Source organism: Passer montanus, unplaced genomic scaffold, assembly GCF_014805655.1.
Source record: "Passer montanus isolate IOZ18808 unplaced genomic scaffold, ASM1480565v1 scaffold27, whole genome shotgun sequence".
NCBI classification, from domain to species: domain Eukaryota; kingdom Metazoa; phylum Chordata; class Aves; order Passeriformes; family Passeridae; genus Passer; species Passer montanus.
In genome coordinates, this window is record NW_024367372.1 from 4,294,906 (window position 1) to 4,318,534 (window position 23,629).

At 39.0% G+C, this 23,629-nt stretch overlaps 1 protein-coding gene across 16 annotated transcripts in view; it reads left to right on the plus strand.

Moving 5' to 3' along the window:
• Positions 1–23,629, plus strand: part of CDC42BPB (CDC42 binding protein kinase beta) — a 91,037-nt gene that overhangs the window by 6,623 nt on the left and 60,785 nt on the right. For all 16 annotated transcript variants that reach the window (XR_005627826.1, XR_005627827.1, XM_039712492.1 and 13 more), the window contains exon 2: positions 21,784–21,875. Coding sequence is in view for 14 of the 16 variants with exons in the window: in XM_039712492.1 (XP_039568426.1) it covers positions 21,784–21,875 (92 nt within the window). In the remaining 2 variants the exon portion in view is untranslated. The remainder of the gene's footprint in view (positions 1–21,783; positions 21,876–23,629) is intronic.

Here is a 23,629-nt window from a genome sequence, read left to right on the forward strand (position 1 = left end):
CTATCAAATTAAGTTGAACTGATCTATTTTTGCAAACAATTAATGTGTGGGAATGAGTCCGTTTCTTCCACACCTACTAGGACAAATGATTTTAATTGTGGGAATCAGAACTGCACATACTTGTTTCTTTAACTGTTTTTAGCAAGTTACTTCTACTTTATGGTTGTATATTAATATTTTAGGTTTTAGGAATGTTGATCTTTAGTTGAGATTAGCTGGAAATGTTAAACTACAGATTCTTTATATCTATAAAAAGTTATGCTTTTTCTCTTGCATGTAATTTGAGGCAATTCATGCAAGCTGGTTTAAGATGGATATTATAAAAAGGAAGAATTATAATACTTAAAAATCGCAAATTTATCTGTGCCATTAACAGAATGTAGTGCCTAGGACTATAAGAAATTTTATGGGTTCATCATTTTCATTACCAAAGTCTGAAAAAATTAATAGGACAATGGACCACAAATAAACTGTTTAGAAAACTAGAAGGGACTTGTTAAAGCTGTATAATATAATTTTGCTTTTCATAATACTTTAAATAGAGTTGACATTTGTTTCCTAAATCTCATAATGTAAGCTTGAGGGTTCCAAAGTATTCTTGATGTTACCAAAGGGCTTGTGTCATGCTCACTGTTATATCCCACTGAAGTGCTAGGGGGTTTTGCATTTTATTTAATATATTTATTTATTTTTAAAAGGGATTTAATTTAAAATATTCTCCAGGTCTGAGAATTTTTATGTACATTTGCTCTGTGGTTCAATGTGATCTGTTCATTTTTTGACTGTCTCCTAACACTAAAAGCTTCCTGCCTATTTTTCTCATCAGCATATGCAGATTGCCAGAATGCAGGCTTTCATTTATAAAGATCTTGTTCACTATAATGAATGTAGCTTTCTTCAGTAGGAAACTACACACTGTTTTCTTAAGCCCTGATTTTGCATAGACCTCAGTAATCATGTCTGGAGTTATACTTAGAGTGCATTCAGATTAAGTGTGTGCATCCATCATTTCCAGCTGAGGCCTTAGGCATCCTGAAGTGCCTGAGATCTTAATTTCTATCATTCATGTCATCAGGGTCTTAACACTGAAACGTGTTATTACTTAACCATGGCCTAAAGCTTCAAATGTGATTAGTTCCTCTGGATACCCAACCTAAGACATCTATAAAGGAGTCTGAGCTTTAGAAAATGGTGGGGATATCTTTACCAAGTATTAAATCATTGAAACTCTATGGAATTTATTAATCAGATGTGCATTAGTGAAGTCTGAGGTATAGTTCTTAATTTTGTTAAGTGCAGTGCCGTTGGGGGGTGAATATGTATGGATGCCTTTCCCCAAAGGGCTGAGAAGAGGTCAGAAGCAGCACCAATTTCAAATATATCCCAAATTCTTTTCATAATTTATAATTGTTCTCCAACATAAAAATAAACACGGATAATTGCTTTGTGAAGTCCTGCTTGGAATGTTTATGCCAGTTTAGTGAGATATGCATGCTCAGAGTTTTGGAAAAGTCAATACAAAATTCTGTCTGGATTTTTAATTCAGCTTAAATCTGAGTTGTGTTCTAATTGTCATCAAAAGATTTGATGAAAGGTGGAGTAACAAGTAAAATGACAGCTGTTTTAAACTAATTTGAGAAGGTATATGGAAGTCAGTCTTAAAGAAGTGTTGCAGCTGTTCTGGCAATATTGCACTTTTATTTGGGACTGTGTAATTCATGGGATGTGGATTCATTCTTTTATAAAAGTTATAAATTCATTCTTTATAAAGTTATACAGGAGGTATAACTTTACCCAAAGCACAACAACCACTATAGAAGTATGGGGTTGTATATTATATTTCCCTGCCAGTAATGGTCCCTTAGCCTAAGAGCTAAACTGTTTGCCTTTGAAATCTGTCCTCATCTGAGGAAGGACAGGGTTTCTAATAATTACATGGTAATACTCATGGGACATCTAGAATCTTTTTCCTACTCTTGAGGAATTCCTCTGTCCCTGGTTCCCCCCACTACTTCTTACAGAGATTTGACATGTACCTTGGGAATGGATGGGGATTGTCTCCACTGCCTTGCACACCTTAGGATTGCCAATGTTTTTATAACATGGCTTCTCTGATCTTCACTTAGCACATCCTTCCTCAAAAGTTGGCTTCTTCATGGAGCTTTTCAATGTGCTGCCAGCCTTATTGCTGCCTGTGTGACACTTGGATTATCAATACAGGAGGCTGGAGTGTTTGCAGTACCTTTTATTTCACTGTAATTAAGGCAGAGTAGAAACAGCAGGAGGGTGACTCCAGGCATGAAGATCCTATTATATAATTTTGGAATATATTCCTAAAGGTTTGCTTTTTAAGATGCGTGTTTAGTCTTTAGATTTAGCTCTTTTTCTGATAGGATTAGTTAGGTTGTCATGTGTTGTTCCTTCCACCCCCATTTCTGTGTATCATGACTGCATGGCTGTGGTCTGATTCTTATGAGCCCTGAGAGATGGACACCAAGTGTGCAAGCTCTGCAGGCTTTGTTCTACAGGCTTCTGGTTTTTGGACTCTGCATCCAAAGGACAAAAAGCAAATTTTTCCTATTGTTAGGTGTTTTTCCTATAGTTAGGTGTACTTGAGTAAGACGTTTGTATTGAAATTTTTAAATTAAGGATTTATGTTTCTGTGTCTAGTCTGTGATTGCTTGCATTATGTCAGCATGAAATGGGAATGTAATATCTGACCACATGTTCTTTCTTTTTAGTTTATATGCTCTTTAAGCCAAGGAGGGAATCTCACTCTGTTCTCCCTATCAGTGGCTATTTATAGGGTGGCATTGTTGCCCTGGAATGCTCTCATGTTACACATTTTGAAGGATAAGACATTTTTGTGATTCAGAATAATGGGACTTCTTCCAGGAGGCTGTGAGAAGAAAAGTTTTACATGTACAAGAGGCTAAAAGTGGTCTAGACTTCATAGTGGAGTGACTGGTAGGTGTTGGGTTGTAAGTGCAGAGTGAAGGCTGGAGCCTGTGGTATTTAATATTTCTGCCATTATTGGGTAATAAGTATTTTTCCTAAACTCACAGCGCTTCTTCAAAGAGCAGACTTTCTGAGAAGTTGCAGGTCAGCTGTGTCACAGGGAAGAAGCACACACATATTCCTTCCAGACCAGCTTTAACTAGTTGTAGCAAAACACCTTAGGTCATGTGCCATCATATCAGTGCATAGAGGAGTTAAGTTTGACTGTGTTAACTTATTCTGGTATGTAATTGAAGATTTCCATTACCAGTTAGTTCAGCCTTCGGTTTCCTGAACAGTTGATATTTAATTTGGGTATAATGTCAATATACACACAGCTGTTTTTAAACTGTGGTTCTTCTGGCCTGGTACTCCAGATAACGTGGGACAACATAGTGTGGGGATGCCTAACTGGAGGCTGTATCAGACCCACAGACTGTCTTTATCTTACCCTACAAGTATTTACTGGTTATTAAGGCAACTGAACTCTGGTTATCAGTGTGTGTTTACTACTGTGGGCCAGCAGGATTTACTGGATTGGATGTAGTGCTGTCCCAACAGGGCTGTACTGGGCAGGCTTGACCCTGGCAGGCATGACCTAGACAGGTTTACATCTGTGGCTAGAAATTATCAATCCTTGTGCGTCCTGAAGTTGACTCTGTTGTGAATTGTCAAGATAAAAGCCCTGACATTTTGTGAAGGAGGGAAGTGGGAGATTTTTAATTAAGAAAATTAAAAGCTATTTGTGAAGAAGCTTTTACTGCCCTTAGGAAAGGGCTTTGCAGTAATTTTCATCAGTGTTAAAGGTATGCATGCATTTGAGTGGCTCAGACCAGGAGAAGTTGCCCTGGTTTATCCTGACAGAACCAAAGCTGTAGGTTGTCTAGGTACAGACTTCCTGTTCTTGTGGGTAGTGTTAAACATCATAAAGATTGTGTTTAATGTTTCAGGCATGTTTTGAGGGTGGGGATAGCAGATACTACATTCCATCCTCTACCTTTTGTATACAGCACTATACTTCCCTCACACTGTGAAACATCACAAAATTCAGCATGACAAATGCAGAGTCTTGCTATGTGCAGCTGTAAAAGTTGGGGAATGATCATCTAGACAGCAGCCTTACGAAAAAGGATTTTTGGATCCTGGTATACAATTAGTTAAAAAAGTCAGTGATGCATCATTGTAGCAATAGAAGTTGCCTATGTGCAGGCCTGCATCTGGAGGGTGTAGCCAGCAGGCTGAGAGAAGTGGTTGTTATTCTCTTTACATCGCTCTTCCAAGGCCATTTCTCTTGTACTGTGTCTAGTTCAGGGCTTCCCAGTACAGAAAAACCACTGGGAAGCTGAAGTGAGTCTAGGAGTAAACCACTGATGTCGCTGAGGGCCTGAAGTACTTGAGATGGAACAAAAGCCGGAGATGCCTGGAGAAGGGGAATCTCACTGTTATCCTCCACTGCCACACGTGTGGTTAGGGAGAACAGAGAGGCAGATGCTTCCTGGGTGCACTGCCAAGAGGGACAAACAGTGGACACAGGCTATGGCAAGGAGGATTCTGACTCTTTGTGAGAGAAAGATAAAAGTACTCCTCCTGAGGATGGAGGAGTCACCCAGAAAGATGAAAGGCTCTTTATCCTGGCAACAAACCTCAGTTGGATAAAGCCTTTGTCACCTGATTGAACTTTGATGTTATCTCAGCTTTGAGTAATTTGGGTGGATTCTCGTGTCCAGAAGTCCTTTCCAACCTATGTTTACTCTGTGGTTCAGTATATTTTTTTTCAAGTTAGCAAATATATTTAAGATCATGGCTGCTCTAACAGTAAATTGTTGTTCTTCATACTTCTCAGAATGAAAAGCAGTATGTGAAATAGCATCTTCTTGCTGTAGATAAAGTAGCTAACACAACTTGATTTTTTGATAGTCTCAGGTGATCACCTTGGTTGGCTGGCATTTTACCACAGTCTAAACATAAGTATTGACATTCTTTTAACTAGACTTGTTAAATTAAGGGAAACTAAATTTTGTTCATATTGTTCTTCCATGTATTTAAAGAAAGCATCAGTTTCCTTGTTCCTGGCAGTGAATTTGCCAGAACAGGTTTTAAGAACTTTGAACCTATATTTTTTGTTTAGTGCCGTCTCTCAAGTGTGGTTTCCTTATGTCTAGTTAGTCTTGATAGCACTTGGATATTTTAAAGCATTTCTCTGTGGAGCTGTCAGAAGAGCCTGCCCTCCCTGCATGACTGCGAGCCTGAATCATCCTTTATGAAAAGTACAGGTTTAATTGTTGTACTAGATATGTTCTCATATCACAAAGCATCTTTATCTAGTAGGGCTCTTAATATGCTTATATCTGACACTATAAGGAGTCTGGCTAAGCAGTTGCTAACAACAGGGTGAAACAAGTGTTCCTCATAAGAGGAAGATGTAATGAGACATACTAGCTGGGGTTTTTTGTTTCCTCTGTAAACTGAGAACTCATGTGGCTTACATGAAGTTGGACTTGCAGCATGGTTTTAATGCTGATATTCTTGATTGATGATAGTAGACTCAGCTAACCAAATGCACAACAAATTCAGTGTTTCAAAATTATATTGGTATATGATAGTACTATCAGTGATGAGGTTAACAATGTACAAATTGGACAAAACCTAAGAAATTAATCATTTTTAGTGCTGTTTTGTACTTAGAAGGTATCCAAAGTGGCACTTGACTCGATGAGGTTAACAATGTACAAATGGGACAAAACCTAAGAAATGAATCCTTTTTTAGTGCTGTTTTGTACTTAGAAGGTATCCAAAGTGGCACTTGACTTTCTATACAATGAATTTATATCTGTGTCATTAAGTGTTTTTCTTACAGCAAAACCCTTGCAAAATAATAACATTCTTCAAAATTCCTACATTCCTAAATGCCTGGAAGTCTGGTAGATACCCTTCTCAGAGAACATACATTGTCAGCTATTCATTGAGAGCACTGTATAATGTAATGGTCCACTGCCCTTCTGGGGCAAGGACTGTGTCAGTCTGTGTCTGAGCAGTTTATAATGTGTGTTCATTTTTCAGAATAACCTTTTCTTAAAGTGTTGTGTAGTTGTTTCAGATGCTTTGGTGCTTGCACACCGTGGAGGTACAGAGGGGGAAAAAGAACACAGTGAAATAATGGCAGTAACTTTTTTTGTGGACTGAGTCTTGCAGCTTAAAACTACTGAGAAATACCATTCTCCTCTTATGCCTGAATATCCTCTTTCATTTCAGACTCTTCACTTTTTGTTTCTTCCTTCTGTTTAGAGAAGGCACTTTGCAGCGATGTCTTTAAAACAGCAGTGCACACTTGTGCACACATGGCAGCAATGATCTTTTGTGTCAGTGGCTGTAATATGTCATTGTGCATGTTGGTAATGATAGCTCTTTCTTCAAGTATGTGCTTGATAACTGCAGAATAAATAATACAGACCTCACTGGAAAATGTGCTCCAGTAATTCACCTTCAGAGCTCTGTGGGTGACAGCTGGTGAAAGATAATGGATTATCTTTCTGCAAGAGGAAAGCATGGGCAAGACCTACTTCTTAGATCAATCTCCTTGCCCTCATCTCTTCCTCCCCCCTCATGTCCCATATAACACTTAAGAACCTGTGCTCTCCATTTTCTGAGGGACTTGGGTGGAGATGGCTTGTTATCACTTCTGTGTTTAAAAAATAATAAAAAAAATTAATTGGCAAGGAAATAAATTTAGCTGTGCATAACAATTCATGGAAGAGGAAATCAACACTGTCTGCTTGTAATCTTTTAACATATATCCAGAAATAGATTGTTGGGGAGTCACAGTATTTGTTTTAAAATTTATAGTATTGCAATAAAAAATAAGCAGGTCTGTGAATTAGAAACAAGTGGAAAAAAACATAATTGAAAGTCCAAGATACTGGTCAATACACTGCAAACATTGGTCATGCCAGATGTCTTTACCTGGTGCTTCCAGAAGTTCCTGTACGTTAAAGTAAACTTTGAGATTTTTTTACTAAAATGTCTGTTAAGAAAGTTTTGAAGGAGAGATGGAACTGATGGTACTCAAAGAAGAACTTCTCACATGAGATAAGAAAGATTCTTACTAAACTACTAAACATGCGGTTTTGAGTTGTTCAAGTTTGTTCACATAAGAAAGGTGGGATTCCAAAGTGACTTCTTAATGCAGTTCCTTAAAAATGCATTCCTTAGAGAATGGCTCTTCAGAAGAGTAATTCCTTAAGTTTTGATTTCATGTAATACAGTTCTAAGTGCTCCTGTTTTCTTTCCTTCCTTTAAAATACAGCTGAATAGTCAGTCAGGAGTGAGTTTTGGCCAACAACTACATAAACTACTCTGCTATTGTAAAATTTCTTTAAACAATTAGGTACATTTTTGTTCCTGTGTAAGAGTAATGAGTGGTGCAGTCTGAGCATAGTAACAGACATAGTGACAAAGTGACCCTTGCTGCTCATGCAGATAATGCAGTGGAGTAGTTTAACACATGACTGTTCCTTCTTTTTTATCATGACTGATACTTGTTTTGAAAGATTTTACGGAGCTAGGTGTTAGCTGTTTTGTCTTTTTTTTTTTTAAATAATGCTTCTGTGGGCTTGTTTTAAAATTCAAATTATATAGAAAACAAGAGTTAAATGTCAAGAAATTATTATAAAGTGAAATTTTGGGGCTGTTAAGGTATAAACATTAGGACAGTTGTCAGAAGTATAGTCTTCAAGGCTTTTTAACTCCTTTACAGACAATTTGATGAACTAAAAAGCAAGTTTTATAAGCAGTCATCTTTCCCCCAATGCTGTGGGATGTTTGTGTCCTGCAGGGCATTGCCACAGATCTGCACTGTGTGTGTACCTGCACTGTGTGTGAACCAGAGTGAAGCTGTATATTAAAGACCATGAAACTTCCAAGAGATTAAAAACATTTTTGGTAAATGTCATGTCCTTGCTTGATTCACAGTGGCAGTCCAAAGAAGGAATAATGGATTACTGAGCATGTTTTTCATGAGGCAAAAAAAAAAAAAAAAAAAAAAAAGCCCTAAGTGACGTGTATATTGAGTATCTTATGTAAAGGGAAAAAAATGGACAGCTCTTCCAGACTTTTACATTAGAGACTCCCAAAGAAGTTTATGGAGAAAAGGATTACATAGCCTCAGCTCCACAATATTAGTATCAAAAATGAACCTAGCTTGTCTGAACTACAGTATCAGCGATGAAGAGTTTGACAGTCTTTATAAGATTGTGGTTTGGGACTGAATGTGTTTTTAAAGTGAGTCGATGCAAGTGGAAAATATTACTGAAGAGCTAAAACAGTCACAAAATGGGCAAAGTACCCAAGGTTTACTTAGATGACACTGGAGACAAATTAGTAAAGGAAAATACTAAATTCTGTATGGAAAAAGAAAAAGGAATAGGGTATAACTAAAATGATGTGTAAGAAAGTAGAAGGGCATCCATTTGGCTTTTATCTGTGTAAATGTTGGCTCAATGTCTATAGTAGATTGCAGTTGCATTGAAGTAGATTGAAACATTTTGTAGATTGACTGAAATTCCTTGATTTTCTGTTTGTGGTCACCACTTGAGTGCTATGTTGGAAGATTTCTGGAAAGAAGTTAATGCATCTTTACTGGTTCCTACTCTGGAAATGGGAACTTGTAAAAGCACATCTGCACCAGTAGGGTTTTCCAGCTGCATCTGTACTGGCATGCAGGTGCTCACCCTGGTGTTGCATAGGAGTTTCCAAATGTTTGGTTGTTATTTCCAAGTATGAGTAAAGACAAAGGTTGGAAGCCAACAGAATGGAGCCTGAGGTATAGATGTAGACTTGAGATTGCCAGCCTACTACAAGCTTGTTCTGAATGTCTTAGTACTTGATTTTCTGTTTTGAAATCAACACACCTGTCTAGATGGACTGTAAATGAGGAAGAAAAAAGGAATTCTCCACTTAAATGCGTGGAAATAAATCTTAAAGCAAAAGGATCATGGATGTAGCGTTTATTAAACATAGATGGCATGTGGATAATGTTATACCTTAAGTAAGGGGGAGTGTACAAAACTGTAAATTTATGTTCAAAATGGCAAGCTTAAAAAACAGAATGCTTTAAGATACTGCACCTGACATAAAAACTTTCTGGGATGTTCCTCCCTCAATATGCCTATCTTGAAAAGCTGAGGAACAAGACACAGAGGTGAGACATGGTATGTGCAATTGTGAGTGCAGCGATTGAACAGATTTTTGTTCCCTACTGGCTTTAAGAATATGGAAGAAAGAGGAAGCAGCTAGAACCCAGGGATCTTGGCCTGCTGCTGCTCATGAAATGTGCAGTAACAGGAGGTATGATCTGGACTGGAATGGAGGATGTAAGATTCCAGGAGCCTACAGGAGGTTTGGGAATGCCTAGAAGCATGTCCATTAAACAGCATGTCATGTGGGCTGGCAGTCTGTTGAGAGCTTTTCTAAAATCATGATCCAGAAGCTGGATTTAAGAATTTCTGAAAGATATCATGGCAAAGGTGTTAAGAAAAGATGGGCTATAAATACTAAACAAAACCAAAACTGTTCTTTGATACACAAAATACTGAGATAAGGGGAAAGAGCTTATTCAGTGTACTGTACATAAATTATCAAAAATTTGGATAGGAAAGCATGATAAAAATACAGAATGAGGGGGAGGGAAGAAGGAAGAACTTCATCCTGCCTGCACTAGAGAAAGCTGAATTTATAATGCTTGGAGACTTGGAAATGTCTCTAGGAAGAGGCTTGGGGTTCTATTTTTAGTTTCCTGGTCTGTATGCTTTGCATACACATGCGATGTTAAAGCTCTTTAGTCATGTTCTAATTCAGTTAAATTTTAAAAATTCACTCCTAACTGTTCCAAGATTTGCCTCCCCTAACAATGACTTTTTGATTTGAAGGAGAGTTTAAAATTTTGATTCTGTATAAACTGTCATATGTCTAAAATTCTAGGTTATCATTTTTCCAAAATGTTTTGTTTCATGGATATTCACTGTGTGTTAAAAAACCAAACCCTGTTTTAAATGGATTTTTTTTTAATTGCAAATGAATTGGTCCTGGTAAGTTTGAAACTTCAGAATAATTATCTGACGCTAGCAAGCTAATAACTGATAGTTGGTAAATGGGCAGTATTCTAAAACAGAATTCTGCAGGCTTCTTGGTTTATTTCATTGGTAATTAAATTTTTTGGCTTTTTTTTAGCCATAAGCACTTAAAAAAATATCTGTACTGCTAATGATCTATTATCGTACAGTTTGACTTCATTTTTTGAAAGCTGCATCTAAGGCCAGGGGTAGGATTTTCTCAGCTTTCCAGTAGATTCTCACCACTCTTGGTAAAAATTTAGACCTTTCTTTTATCCATTTAAAATTTTAACTGTATTATATGGAAAGCCTAGGAATAGATCTAGACAAATTTTAAAATATGCTGAGGCAGTGTCAGATGTTAAGGAAAAGTTGCACAGTGAAATTAGAAGCATGTTGCCTGATCTGAGTGAAGTTTTCATCATGCATTGGAAGGCTGAGAGATGTATTTCTCTTCCCTTTGGACTTTCTTTCTGTACTATCTGAGCAAGTAATTTGTCAGGAAGCATCCTGATATGCTTACCTTCTGAGTACCCCAAATGCCAGTGATTTTTCTGTTGCAGGCAGCTGGCCTGATGCTCCTGATGCCCTGCTTGCCCTGAATTTTGTTGGGGGTGACCTTTGGCACTTGAAGTCAGTGAAAATAGTGCTGCTGTAAATGGTTTTCCTCTTGCTTGTTGCCAGCCAGTGGTATTGGAATGAGTAGTGGAAGACAGAATAGATTTGGCTATAGATTCCTGGTCTAGAGGGGGAAGTTAACAAGAGTTATAATCCTGAGAGTATTTATAATAATAAAAGTGCCACTCTGAGCCATCCAGTATAATGTGTAGCAAATCTTAGCATGGGACTTGTTAGTAGTCTCTGCAGATTTAAAGACAGTTCCCCTCTTCTCTGCTTCTGAGTAGCTTGAGCTACTCAAAGATTCTTGTGCCTGGTTACAGTAATTGCTTGTCGCATGTCTTCATGGCCTTTTCCTACGGCAAAGATCTGACTTTCAGTGACCTTTTAATTAGATCTCAAGCTCCAGGCAAGTTTTGAAACGGGGTGAGTAATGTCTGAGAAAATGTCCTCCTGCCCGCTGCCATTTAGAAGGAAGTGAAGAGAAAGATGTGCCACACCTGTTCTTAAAGTAGCTGTTGCTACCTGAGCTCTTAAAATTGAAAAACAGCTCAGGGTATTTATATGTGTAGTGTTGCAGCCTTGAGTCGTGTTAAAAAAAAAAAAGAAAAAAAAGTCAGGTGCAGTTCTGTAGCACTGCAAGCTCACCTCATTGTCCCATCCCCTTCATCTTGTATTCCCAGTTGATGGTGTTGATCTGGTTGGGAACTGAAGTGTCAGGCGAAAGGTAATTGTCATTTGGCTGTGCTTCCTTACCCAGCTTTCCCTGGAGCTCCCTGCTGGCAGCAAGGCAGGCCAGCTCTGCAGCAGCCGGGCGCGGCGGGGCCGTGGGCAGCTCACCCCACAGCCTGTGCCCCGCAGGCAGCGGCTTCGGGAGAAACCCTCTGCTCCTTTACCCTCCGTGCTTCTGGCGTAGCAGCCTCTCCCGACCCTTGATGACTCAATTTCTTCAACTACAGGGTGATAGATGTGTTGTGTGTCTTGGGATCCTGCTGGTTTAGTGAGTAGGATCAGGTCGGTGAGGTGAGACCAGCTGGGTTTGTTGGAGCTGATGGGAGAGAGCAGATCCGTGGAACTGCTGCTCTGGTCACAGTGATCCACTACAGTTGTGTCATTGAACTACTTTAATCTAAATTTATGAGCAGAGAAAAGGGATGCATCATAAGGTGGATTTCTCTCCTGTTACTGTAAGTGCATTTGTTTAGGGTGCTTTGGCAAGAAGAATTTACTGAAAACCTCTAAGCTCTAGCAATAAAGGAGGTGGCGTGTGGTAAATACAGTACCAGTGTGAAGTGTAAATTATTTTATTACATAATGCACATATTGTGTTTATAGTAACTTGAGAGAAAAGTTTGTGCTGGAGGAAGAAACCTCATGCATTTACTGTAAGTGATTGGTAAAACAGCTATACTGCTTTCCTGTTAAGTTTTACTTCTAAGATGAAATAAAGCATGCAGTCAGAAACTAGAACTTTGCTCATACATTGATGATGTAAGTGGTGGCTTAATTAATTTAAGTGTATGTATGCTTATATCAGCACAATGTGGTCATCAGATTGGAATTGTTTTACTTCTTAGGATGTGCAAGAGGTGCTGGGTCTGATGAAATTTAGTTTCATCCTATGTTATTAAAATTTGGGTGAGCTCAAATTTGAGATTTTCTTAATTTCTACTTTGAAACCATCTGAAAAATACCAAATTTTTTTCTGAGCAGATGTAATTCTCAGGCTAGTCTACAAAAAATTATTAACTATGCTGTTAAGATTGTTCATCATGCAGTAAAATAAGTGGATTTTAGCAATATTTACAGTGTTGTTATGGAATAAAAAAAAAATTGAATCATTGAAATTTTACTGTTTGGAACTAGTGATTCATGTAAACCCCCTGAAACAATTTTTCCATTACTGATGTGCTTCAATATGGGATTGCCATTTGCTGTGGCTTAAATGGCCTCTCCAACACCTGCAAAATCTGGCCCTGAACTAGGAATACAGAAAAATTGAGGCACGAATAAAGCTAAATTAAACAGATACTGCATTCTGTGGTGTTTCTTACAAAGTTTAAACATCTGTTTTGGAAGAGCCTGTCCTATTGTGGTGTAGGCTGTGGTATAGCCACTTCCATGGTTGCTGTGCTCCACACCACATTCACCTCACCTCTGAAAGCTGTTTTGCCCTTCTGCAGCCTTGTCCTGCTCCCTGCCTTGGGCTGGGGCTCCAGTGCCACAGCTGTATGGGGGTCACACTGGGTGAATGGTGTGGTGGGAGGGGGTGAAAGGGGATAGACAAGCTAGCTTTTGCCTGGAAATGTTCCTTGTCTGACATACCACATGAAGGCTGATGATCCAAACAGTGGACTGGAGCGTAGTGGGAAGGAAAAGGAGGAACTCCTTCAGGAGTAGAATGAATTTCCTGGATTGAAGTCGTCCTGTAGCTCCCTATTCAGTTGTCTCAAATGTCTGGGATGTCAGACAGTCCCACAGAAAATCTGTATATGGCTTGATGTACGTGTGTCTTCCAGGCTGGGTACTATCATCTTGAGGAAAATAAAAGGACTGAAGATGAAGCTTATGAAGGCACTGGATATCAGCAGTTATAAAGAGCAGAAATAGTAATATTTTCTTTGCAGATTTTTAGCAAGACTTAAGCAGAAGGAAACCAACATCTTTGAAAACCTTGCGAAATTTGAGTAGAAGCAAGGTCCATTTGTTTTGGTCTGTGCAGAAGGTGCCAGCTTGCAGATATTGGTGGACTTCTGCTCAGTATTTTAGCCAGTGATGGTTCTAAGGCTGAAGAGGCTGATGGACCATCAGGGAATCCATGGTTGGTATGTAGTCTGATGAAGGAGCTGGGAATCTTAGGGAAAACCTTAGAAAAAGGTTAGAGAAACATGGCTTTTCTTCTCCCAAACAAATGTGGCAAGTTGGAAAGAAGTATGAAAAACTGGGACTACCCAGTGCACTCAGGAGCACTGTTTCTCTAAGGGCTTTCTTCATTCTCCCATGACAGTTAGGCTAGAATTGAATCTCAGATTGCTGGGTATTTTCTGAAATGCCTTTATGAGTACTTCCAAAAGGTGCACGTCTTCTTATCCAGTCTTTCTTCCTGCCTTAAAAAAAAAAAATAAAAATCTGTGTCCTGACAGCGTTATGCTGAAATATTACATTTTGTGAAGCTTCACCAGGTTTGTGTGCACAGTAATTCACTTTTGGCTTTCCCGAAGTCAATGCTACTTACAGTCACTTTTTTCTTCAGTGTTAGTACTGCAGTTTCATCTTCCAAGATCAACTTCAGTATTAATAAATAAATAAGACAAGTCCTACATGAATTTGTTCTAGAAACCAAGGAGCCATTCCCCAAATTTGAATCATTCAGTGACAGTAACATGAATAAAATGAGAAATTGGGTAGTGAGTCTCACCCTCTGATACTGATGCAAGCCTCCTCTCCTTGTACTTGCATCCCTTGTGGTACTAGCACACACCATGGTCTGATTGGCATGTGGTTTTTGTTTTACCTATTATTTTTCCTTTGGCAAAGAAAGGTCTTGCATGTATACGAGTACAGCAAATAGTCATTTGGTGTGTTTCTTCAGATGTGTGAGCCAATCCTTACTTCCTCTCACCTGCTAGAACTCTGTTTAGTTCTCAGAAACACGCAGTGGCCTTGGCAGGAGTTAAACTGGCAATGTGTTTTGTCACTTGGACTACTGGAAGCCATCTGTGTGTTCCTCAGTGCTTGTCTGTACAAACCTTGAGTATTCTCTTGGATGTCCTTTCATTGTAAGCATGGAAAGCAGTGAATGGGCCGGGCAGGCAGATAGCCAGCTATTAAGTGTTTGTGGTAACATTCATCAGCAAGCTGGCATATTGCTGCTGATTGAGTCCTTCTGTGTGGCACTTGCTTTTGGGGTTTGCCACACAAAAAGAATAACAGTGAGCACAGATGATATTTTGAGGTAAGTGCCCTGCTCTTCTGCTGGCAAATTTAGCAACACTAATAGGATCAACATCAGAATTGCTACTTGATATTTTTCTTGAAAGCATTTCCCAATGCCATTAGCCTTCAGCTTGGTGATAAATTTTTCATGCAGTTATCACAGACTAGAGTACAAATGCCAAATGCCAGAATCAGTTCTTCTGTAACTGATAAAGCCAGTTACAGAGCAAGATGCAGAAGCTACAGACACTCAGTCTTGGTTTATGCGTAAAATTAATGATGTTTTTGTCCTTTTAAACCTTTGAGGGGTTTTGCTTGTAATCATCAAATCCAAATGTTATCCAAATTCATAGTTCTGTTAAGTGTCAGCACGGTATCTGATTGAAGGTGCTCAGCTGCTCTTTTACATATGTCAGAAGACTTTCATGAAATGAAGCAAAATCCATAACTGGCTGCAAATGGATACCTTTGTGCAACAGTTCTTCAGAAAGCTTTTTAAGCATTTATATACCAAATAAAAACTAAGAATTTGACATTTAACTTAATAATTGGTTACCACCTCCTGTCTTGAAAAATCAGCCTCAAGAAGACTCAGAGTTTCTTGCTGTTCTGTTCATGTATGTGTTTCTGTTGGCATTTTAGTAAATGCCAGTGGTACTGTTGTAAGAGAGCAAGTACCAGCCACTGTAAAACTGGCTGGCCTTGTTCAGGGAATGAAGAAGATTCTGATGGTGTGTGAAGCAGTGTTGTAGCAACAGGTTGATCTGCGAGGTCTCCAGGCACTGTGAGAGGTAACCAGGTTGTGCTTCTCTGGTTTTAAAGCCAGTGGAGTTTGGTTTATCACTGTCATTGTAGTGATAACCAAGAGTCTTGCTCCACTGCATGGGTCCAGTGGATGTTGATGAGTGATGAAGAATTGGATCACTGGGCAAGAGGCAGACAGAGTAACTGAAGTGTGTGGATGTATGTTGTAAAAACAGGAGGGAGGGCATGACAACGGCCCAGCAGTAAATGTGTCAGAGAACACAGAATGTGTCACCTTGACTTGTAGACAGCAGACCTTTGGTGAAATTTGTCTTCCTGTAAATTTGTATTTATCAACTTTACTAGGCTCAGTGGAATAACTGCCTGCCCTTCCCACTGCATGAGCTTCTCTTTCATGCTGCACACTTCCCTTTCTTCCCTCTTCTGTGCCGTGTTGTCCCTGCATGACTGTGGACAGTGAGGAATGTCTGCTTTGCACCTGGGTGTGTGCTGGCTGCCAGCTGAGCAGGTGACTGCTTTGTTCCTGCTGCCGCCTTTCCCTTAGCAGAGGTGATACCATGGGTGTCTCCTATTCACTGCCATTTTTAAATAAAACTTGTAGCAACTTTGTATCTTTGGACAACTTCAGAGAAATTTGGTAAAAGGGATATGAATGGACTTTATTGGGATCAAAAGGTACCGGGTGAGAGGAATGGTTTCAGAGTGTCCAGCAGTGTGATCAGACATACCTTATTTCCTTAGGAAACCAGACTGAAAAAAAGCATTCACAGAGGTAGACAGTAAGAGGAAACAGGCCAGCACAGGAAAAGGGAAGCAAGGATCTATATTTGGAAAAATTAAAAGTGGAGTCAGCATAGGATGGAATAAAAAACATTTGCATTTCTAAAATACAGGGGAAATTTCACAATCTGATACAAGAGGATTGTACTTCTTTAAAACTCAAGTGTGGGTTGTAACAGGTATTTATCACCTTAGTAAGCAGGTTGAGGCTACCTGGGTGTGGGTATCTCCCGAGACATGTATACAAGCACTAACTTGTTAAACCTGCCAGCCTGCTGTTTTAGTAGCAATATCATAGGAGTGCTGTTTCTTTGAAAAGGGTGCACAAAGGGCACAAAAGTTACTTGATTTCTAGAATGTAAGTTGAGGGATGGCTGAGGGAAATGGTGAAATTTGCTGCTCTTTCATGTTCTTCCTCCAAAGAAAACATCTTAAATAAAATACTGGATCTGCCTGGTGGGAGTATGGCTCCGCAGACAGTTATCTGCGTCATTTTGTTTTTCCCTGACATTAATATTTTGCAATTCACATAGTTTCCTACCACAATGTTTTGTAGAGGGAGTGAGGAGATAAAGGGAGCATGGTGGCAGATGAACTTGTGTCTGACCAGACACTTTGGACATACCTTCAGGGTAGATCCACCTGAACGTTGTTATGGTGTTATATAATGACTTAAACCCCAAATCACGTACAGCATCAACTGTAACTATCATAACAGACTGTAGGCAGTCTGTTACATGATATGAACAGGTTGTCCACAGAGCCCATGGAGTCTCCATCCTTGGAAGTTTTTGAAACTTGACCAGGCAGAACCATGAGTAACCTGGTCTGAAATCAATATTGACTGTGATTTGAGCAGGAGATTGGATTAGAGAACAGCTAGTCCCTTTCACCCTGAATTGTGAGTGTGTATTATTTTCTTGCCATTGTCACATGTATTTAAAACTTGGAGCTGCCAGTGATACAAAACATCAGATGTTTTTGAGCATTTGACAGCTTCAGCTAAGTGATTTTTGTAAATTTCTGGAAATTTGTACTGCCAAGCAAAATTTGGATGAGTCCTCAAATAAGAATCCTGGGGTAACTCCACCACTGAAGCAGCAGTGATCGTTATCCACCAGGTTGTCTTTTGCCCATTGCAGTGTAAGGGTGTTAGCTTTTGTGGTTCCTGATGGTAAATTATTGACATAAATGGAATGATCCAGAATATGAACAGAAAATAGAAATTCAAAACATACCTTGAAACTTCTCATTTTTAACCACATTTCAGGTGGGAAGAGTTGACCTATTATTTTTTGAGGGTGATGTTGACAACACTGGCATCCTTCCCCGATCTGCTTTCAGAAATGAGAAGAAATTTGACATATGAGGCCAGCATGCACCCATTCCTGGGGTAACAGTGCAGAGTGCCCAGTCTGCTGTGTCAGATCATCTCCGCTGGCATTTCCTGCAGCTTTCAGTCATTCTGAAACTGCCTCCAAATATTTTCTGTTAGGTGGCATAATACACATTGACTGCAGTGTAGATGCACCAGCTCTCAAAGCTAAATCACAAACCTGTTTACCTGTGAGTAAAACATTTAAATTATGTTTTTACTTATTAAAATTTATGTTTTCTTTTTGCGGAAACAGAATATCCTAATCCCATCTATCAGTTGAAGTGGAGAATATGATCATAATAGAATTGGTGTGTGGAGAATTGTGTCTTTCACATGTACCCTGGTTTTCAATGAGGAAATAAATGCTGGCATTTCACTTCTCATTACAAACCAAAACATCAACTGTTACTGTTTTGTATTATTTTCTTGAGAGCATACATTACTTGGCTTCTGAAAATCGGTTGTTTGGGTTTGGTTTTTTTTCCCTTGCCTGGCTTTATAGAAAACACCCTTCTTCCAAACAAGGCTGAGTAGAATAATGAAAAATCAGCTTGAGAGAAAAGGCAGTGGTGCATACAAAGATACTGCACATAGAATGTCTATCCCAAATTCTTATTACATCCTCACAGTCATGAATAAACAAACTCTTGCAATTACTTGCAGCTAATGTTACCCTGACAACAGTGTGTATATATAACAAAATTCAGTAATCACGGCCAACAAAACCCCCAGTACAGCTAATGCTTCTGTTTGCCAGGATGAAATATTTTCATTAAGGATTAAATCAACTCCAGATCATAAGTTCTGCCTTCAGTATTAGGATCAAAAGTAATTATTCATTCCAGTATATGGAGATAAGTTTGGTTTGAGTTCCCTGTTTTTCAAATAGTGGTATGTAAAGGGAGAAGCTGTAACTTTTTTACCAGTTAGGTAGTGATAAATCCCTTGGCATTGTTCTGGCAAGCACAGTCTGTCTCTGATGCTTTTTGGTGCAAGTTTCTCCTCACTCAGTTTTGCCAGTTCTGTGCATGCTACTGATCAGCATATTTGCAGTTGAGGAACAGCAGCCTCAGGAATGCAAATTGGAAATATTTTTTGATTTAACTTACTAAGAGATAGAAATTGTGGAATCCAGTACTTAAATGGAACAGGTCACATCCTGATGTAAACAGGGTTCTACTTCAAAATGCCATTAAAGTATATATCAGTTTAAATAAATTATTGGTCCGTTGTTTCCTCTGAGCTCTGATCTGTAATTGCTGTTGTAGTGTCTGTGATCATTAGATTCTTTTAACACCCAGTTTTATTTTCAAGTTATATTTACTTTTAAGGAATCTTAGATGCCTTGACAAAGACTCAGAATTTTTCCAGTTCAGGGGATGTCCTGCCAAGTTTAAGATTTTTCTGTACATTCAAATGTTCATGTTTGGTGCTTTCTAAGACAGAGGCCACTGAAGCTGCAGTATTTCTGAACACCAACACCTACTAAATACTAAAACATTAGTTAAGTGCACAAATGGTTTGTAAAAACAGTAACTTCCTTCTAGGAGTGAATATTTCTTTTAATTTACATATGTTAAACCAGTGGTTTTATTAGCTAGTACTTCAGTTGACCAGTTGAGTTGGAAAAAGCAGGACCAGCCTAAAACTCTTGTAGATTTTATCCAAAATGTCGGTCAAGAAAATGAGGGCTGCTCATCCTTCCTTCTTCAAGGATACAATTTCTAGAAAGATGGCAATAATGCCCTTCCCTATTTGTTCTGTTTACTGAAATTTAAGTATGTGCTTCTGCTTAATACATAATGTTTATTAATATTAAAATACAAAACTAATCAAATTGATTTGCTCTTACACAACTTTATGCATTTCTAAACTGCATTCCAGTTTTAGTGGTATGAAGTTTGATGCACTTTCAAGTGGGGAAATTTGTAGATGAAATAATAAAATATTTTGTCACCATCAGCAGAAATGTAAGATATAAGGGAGTTGGGGGTTTTTTTTGGTGTACAAGACAGCTTGAACTTACCAAGTTTGTGTCTCCTGGCTTTGAAAGTTGCTTGTGATCAATTTACAGCACCAGAGCTTCTAATACTTAAAGCAGTTATTTTATTGCCCAGAGAAGTTGTGGATGCTCCATCCCTGGAAGTGTTCAAGGCCAGGCTGGATGGGACTCTGAACAACCCGGTGTAGTGGAAGTTGTGCTTGCCCATGGTAGAGGGCTTGGAAATAGATGATCTTAAAGCTCCCTTCCACCCCAGATTGCTCTGTGATTCTCTAATTTTGATAGTTTGTTTACTTAGTAGAATTATTGCTAAAATTTGCTGTTTATTTAAAACAAAAGCTATTTATTGGGTTAGTGTCCTCCAGAAATAAATACTAGATTTCATTCCCCTTGAATTTTAGTAACAGAAGCTGTTGTTCTGCAGAATTAGTTCAATGACCAGCATTCTGTAGTACCAAACCCTTAATAGGGGAACTTGCATGTTTATTTCTTGCCTGCAGTTCTATTTCCTCCATCTATGTTAAATTGATGGGAAGGAGGTGAGAGAACCTTGCAAAACAGTTGATAATAGCACTGCTGACAGCTGTGTACTTGCTTCTACAGGTGTCTGACTGGTCTGGCACAGATCTCTAACTGGTTTGAGGTGGTGGTGCTGGGGAGGTTCAGTGGAAATTATGTTGGGTTTGAGGTAATAGTCTCAGTGACCTTGTGGTGAGGAAAGTGTGACTGGCATTTGTGCCCAGCTGAAACAGGGAGTCTACCAGAAAATCTAGCAGTGTCTCATTCTTTAAATTTCGTACTGTGGATAGACAAGAAACTCTGAGTGAAAGGGGTATTACTTCTGGAGGAAGCCTTTTCAGTAACACCCTCCTAAATACAAAGCAGCAGCATGACTGTTCCTCAGTACAGCTGTTTCTTCATTATTTTAGCAGTTAATGGTTTTTTGCTGAGAGGTTTTCAGGCATTCTTGCTTAGATTTCATACTGTAGTTTTCAGTCTCCAGTTCAGAATTCTGTATCCCTGTGTGGTTGTAAGGTTTGATTTCTTTGTTAGCATCTGAAATACACCGTTAAGGTAGTGACCCCTCTTGTAGGAATTCTGTTTGGCTTATAACTTACTAGCTTAATCATAATGTAAGGTGAGGTAAAACAGGAGTCTGGGCTGAATTACAAGTAGTGGTTCTGTGATGTTTTATTCAGTTGCAGATAGGAAAAAATACATATACTGGAAAAGTTTGGTCCTTTAGTCTAACAGTGTTTGTGATGGGGTGAAGAGCAGCAATCTTTTTGTGCTTAGTTTGAAGAGTAAACTGCTGCTGTGCTTGTGCAAACTCGTCCTCATGCAGTTTGCTTGCACTTACACCACTGTTTTTCATTATTGATCTGGTCTTTGGAGTAGTGACTTGTAACAAACATTCTACCTAAACAGTGATCCACATATTGTGATATGCTAGAAATAAATAAAGTATTCTGAATGGGATCTGGAGAGGAGAAAACAGATGGATCTACAGGTATAGTGGAATTTATCCACCAGATATTTTGAGAAATGTGGGACCACCAGAACAAAGTGTAAGTTAGTTAATCACTGGACATCTTTTTAGACTGCAGCCCTTCACTACTTGGTCTAATTGAGATCTGGTGAATGTTGCTTAGCAGAAAAGACAGTTCAAAGTAAAAACCTTAAATTAGCCACAGATCTTGTGGGAAATGGTTTCACTGCTGTTGAGTAGAGACAGCTATCTCTTGAGACTGGGTTGTTAAAGCCTTAGCTGGTACTAGCTGAAATAATAAAAAGTAAAGCTGCACTCCACTTAGAAGAGAATTAATCTAGTGCCTGCAGTGTAGGACAGATTGTCCATAGGGTTTAGCAGTAATGAATGAGCTCTCCCTTTCACGTGGTACTCACTGATTCACAAAACCCTAAAGAAAGGGAGGAAAATCCTTCTGAAAGACCACTTTGCTCTATATTCTTACTAGCAGCAAGGCAGAACCATTCATGTGATTGAACTTCTAAAAAAATGTTAATTGTTAATTAAATAGTGTATTTAGCTTTTTTTTCCCCCTCTGTAGTTTAATAGTTGAAAATCTGCTATTGCTGTGGGTATGCAATGAATACTTTTGACCTCCAGTTTATGGGCTGGCTTGTGATGTTTCTCTTTGTAATTGACTTTTCTTTTTTTTTTCTTTTTTTTTGTTAAACAGCAAAACCATTTACGAAATTGGTAAAGGAAATGCAACTCCATCGAGATGACTTTGAAATTATAAAAGTAATCGGAAGAGGTGCATTTGGAGAGGTAAGAGATTTTAACTTTCAGTTGTAGTAATAAAAGTTTCATTGTTTGTGCATCTGATTTCTTGTTACAGTTGACCTGGGGACAAAAGGTCCACACAGATGTGCTAAAATTCTTCCAAATGTGGGATAGGTACCTAAGTACTAGATACCTAAGGTCCCTTTGAATCAGGTTATTCAGTGTCCAGGTGTGCCATTTCTGTGACTGGCTTTCTGACTTCACTGCAGCCAAACAGATGTCTCTTGGATGACTGTATGAGCAGGATGGTCCCACCTAGCAGCTGCACAGCTGAATTTGGGATCCCTTCTCCCACTTGCCATATGTACTGCTTGCTGCTGCTCTAATTTAACACAGAGCTGGGCTGCTTCTATGGTAGGAGCATGGAGGCTGCTCCACCCATCTGCCTGTCTCTGTAGCAATCTGGTAATGCAGAAAGACGCATTTGGCTGCCTCAAAGGCTGTTCCCTGTCATCTTTGAAGATCAAAGGCTGCTGGATCTGTTTTTTGGACAGCAAGTTGAATCATGCTGGGATGATAGGAACGCCTTGTGTTTTGAGGACTCGCCAGTCCCAGGACCCTGGACTGAAGCTTAACTTCTTAATGTATTTGATGAAAGTCTCATCAATCACACAAGCCTGGTAGGGCATGCCAGTGGCAAAAGCATTCACAGACAGCAGGCATAGCATACCCGAGGCTTCTGGAGGACCTCAAAGACAACCTTTTCAGCATTTAAGAACAGGTAACTAAAGTGATTTTCATAGCTGTCAGCAAAAAAGATTATTAACTAGAGAATTTCTAGAAGTAAAAACCCCTTCTGTTTCTTTCAGGAAACTTTTTTGAAGTAGTGCCACACTAAAGTGAAATGCAGAGGCTGCCATTAGTGGCTCCCTTCAGCCCGTGGCACTCAGCTGCACTTTCTGCTGCTGGTGGCTAAGGAGAAGCTTCCTGATCCCCATGTCCTGTTGTCTTACAGAGAGCAGGACTCTCTGCCATGGCAGGCTTTCCTTCCAAGCATGGTGTGCTCTGGGCATCTCAACTCTTCCATGTAGGGTTTGAATGTGGGACATGGGTAGCAGAAGGCAACCAGAAACTCAGCTAGAGAAGCACCAGGACTCTACTTGACCTGGGTTCAGAAAACAACGAGGTTTCTATGTGTGTATGAATTTGGTAGTGGGTGAAGTAATGATTTTATATCCACGTGATTTTAAGCTACTTCAGAAACTGCTCTTGAGAAAAGCAGACACCTAAGACAGAAATTAATGTTTCAAGAATATGTCTTCATGTGTACCATCATCTAATGATGTAGTTTACATGTAATCATCCTGAACACGGCTGCTGAAGGAAGTGGAGCATTTTAATAAAATGTCCAGATTAGCAATAATGTCTTGCCCTGTAAGACAAAAGTTCACTTTCTAGTGGATGTTGAACTTGATGAGTGTAACATTTGTTACAAAAAAGGAAGTGGTATCTGAGAGTAATGGAAATGCTGCATGAAAATCACTTATTTCGTTTGAGTGATTCACTTCAGTATTATTTGAACACAAATTTTAGAGAAAAAAAGTTACTGTAAAAAGTTTGTCAGAAAAAAGCAATAATTGGAAAAATATTGGTTAGTCTAAGGGAGGACTGAGAGCTACAAACTGAGTCCAGAAAATAAGTCTAAGCAGGAAGGTTTATAAGTAGATAAAAGGCCTAAAGAATCAAGACAGTAGTGGGTACCCGTCTCTCTCTCTGTTGGGGTTTTGGTTCAAAGCAGT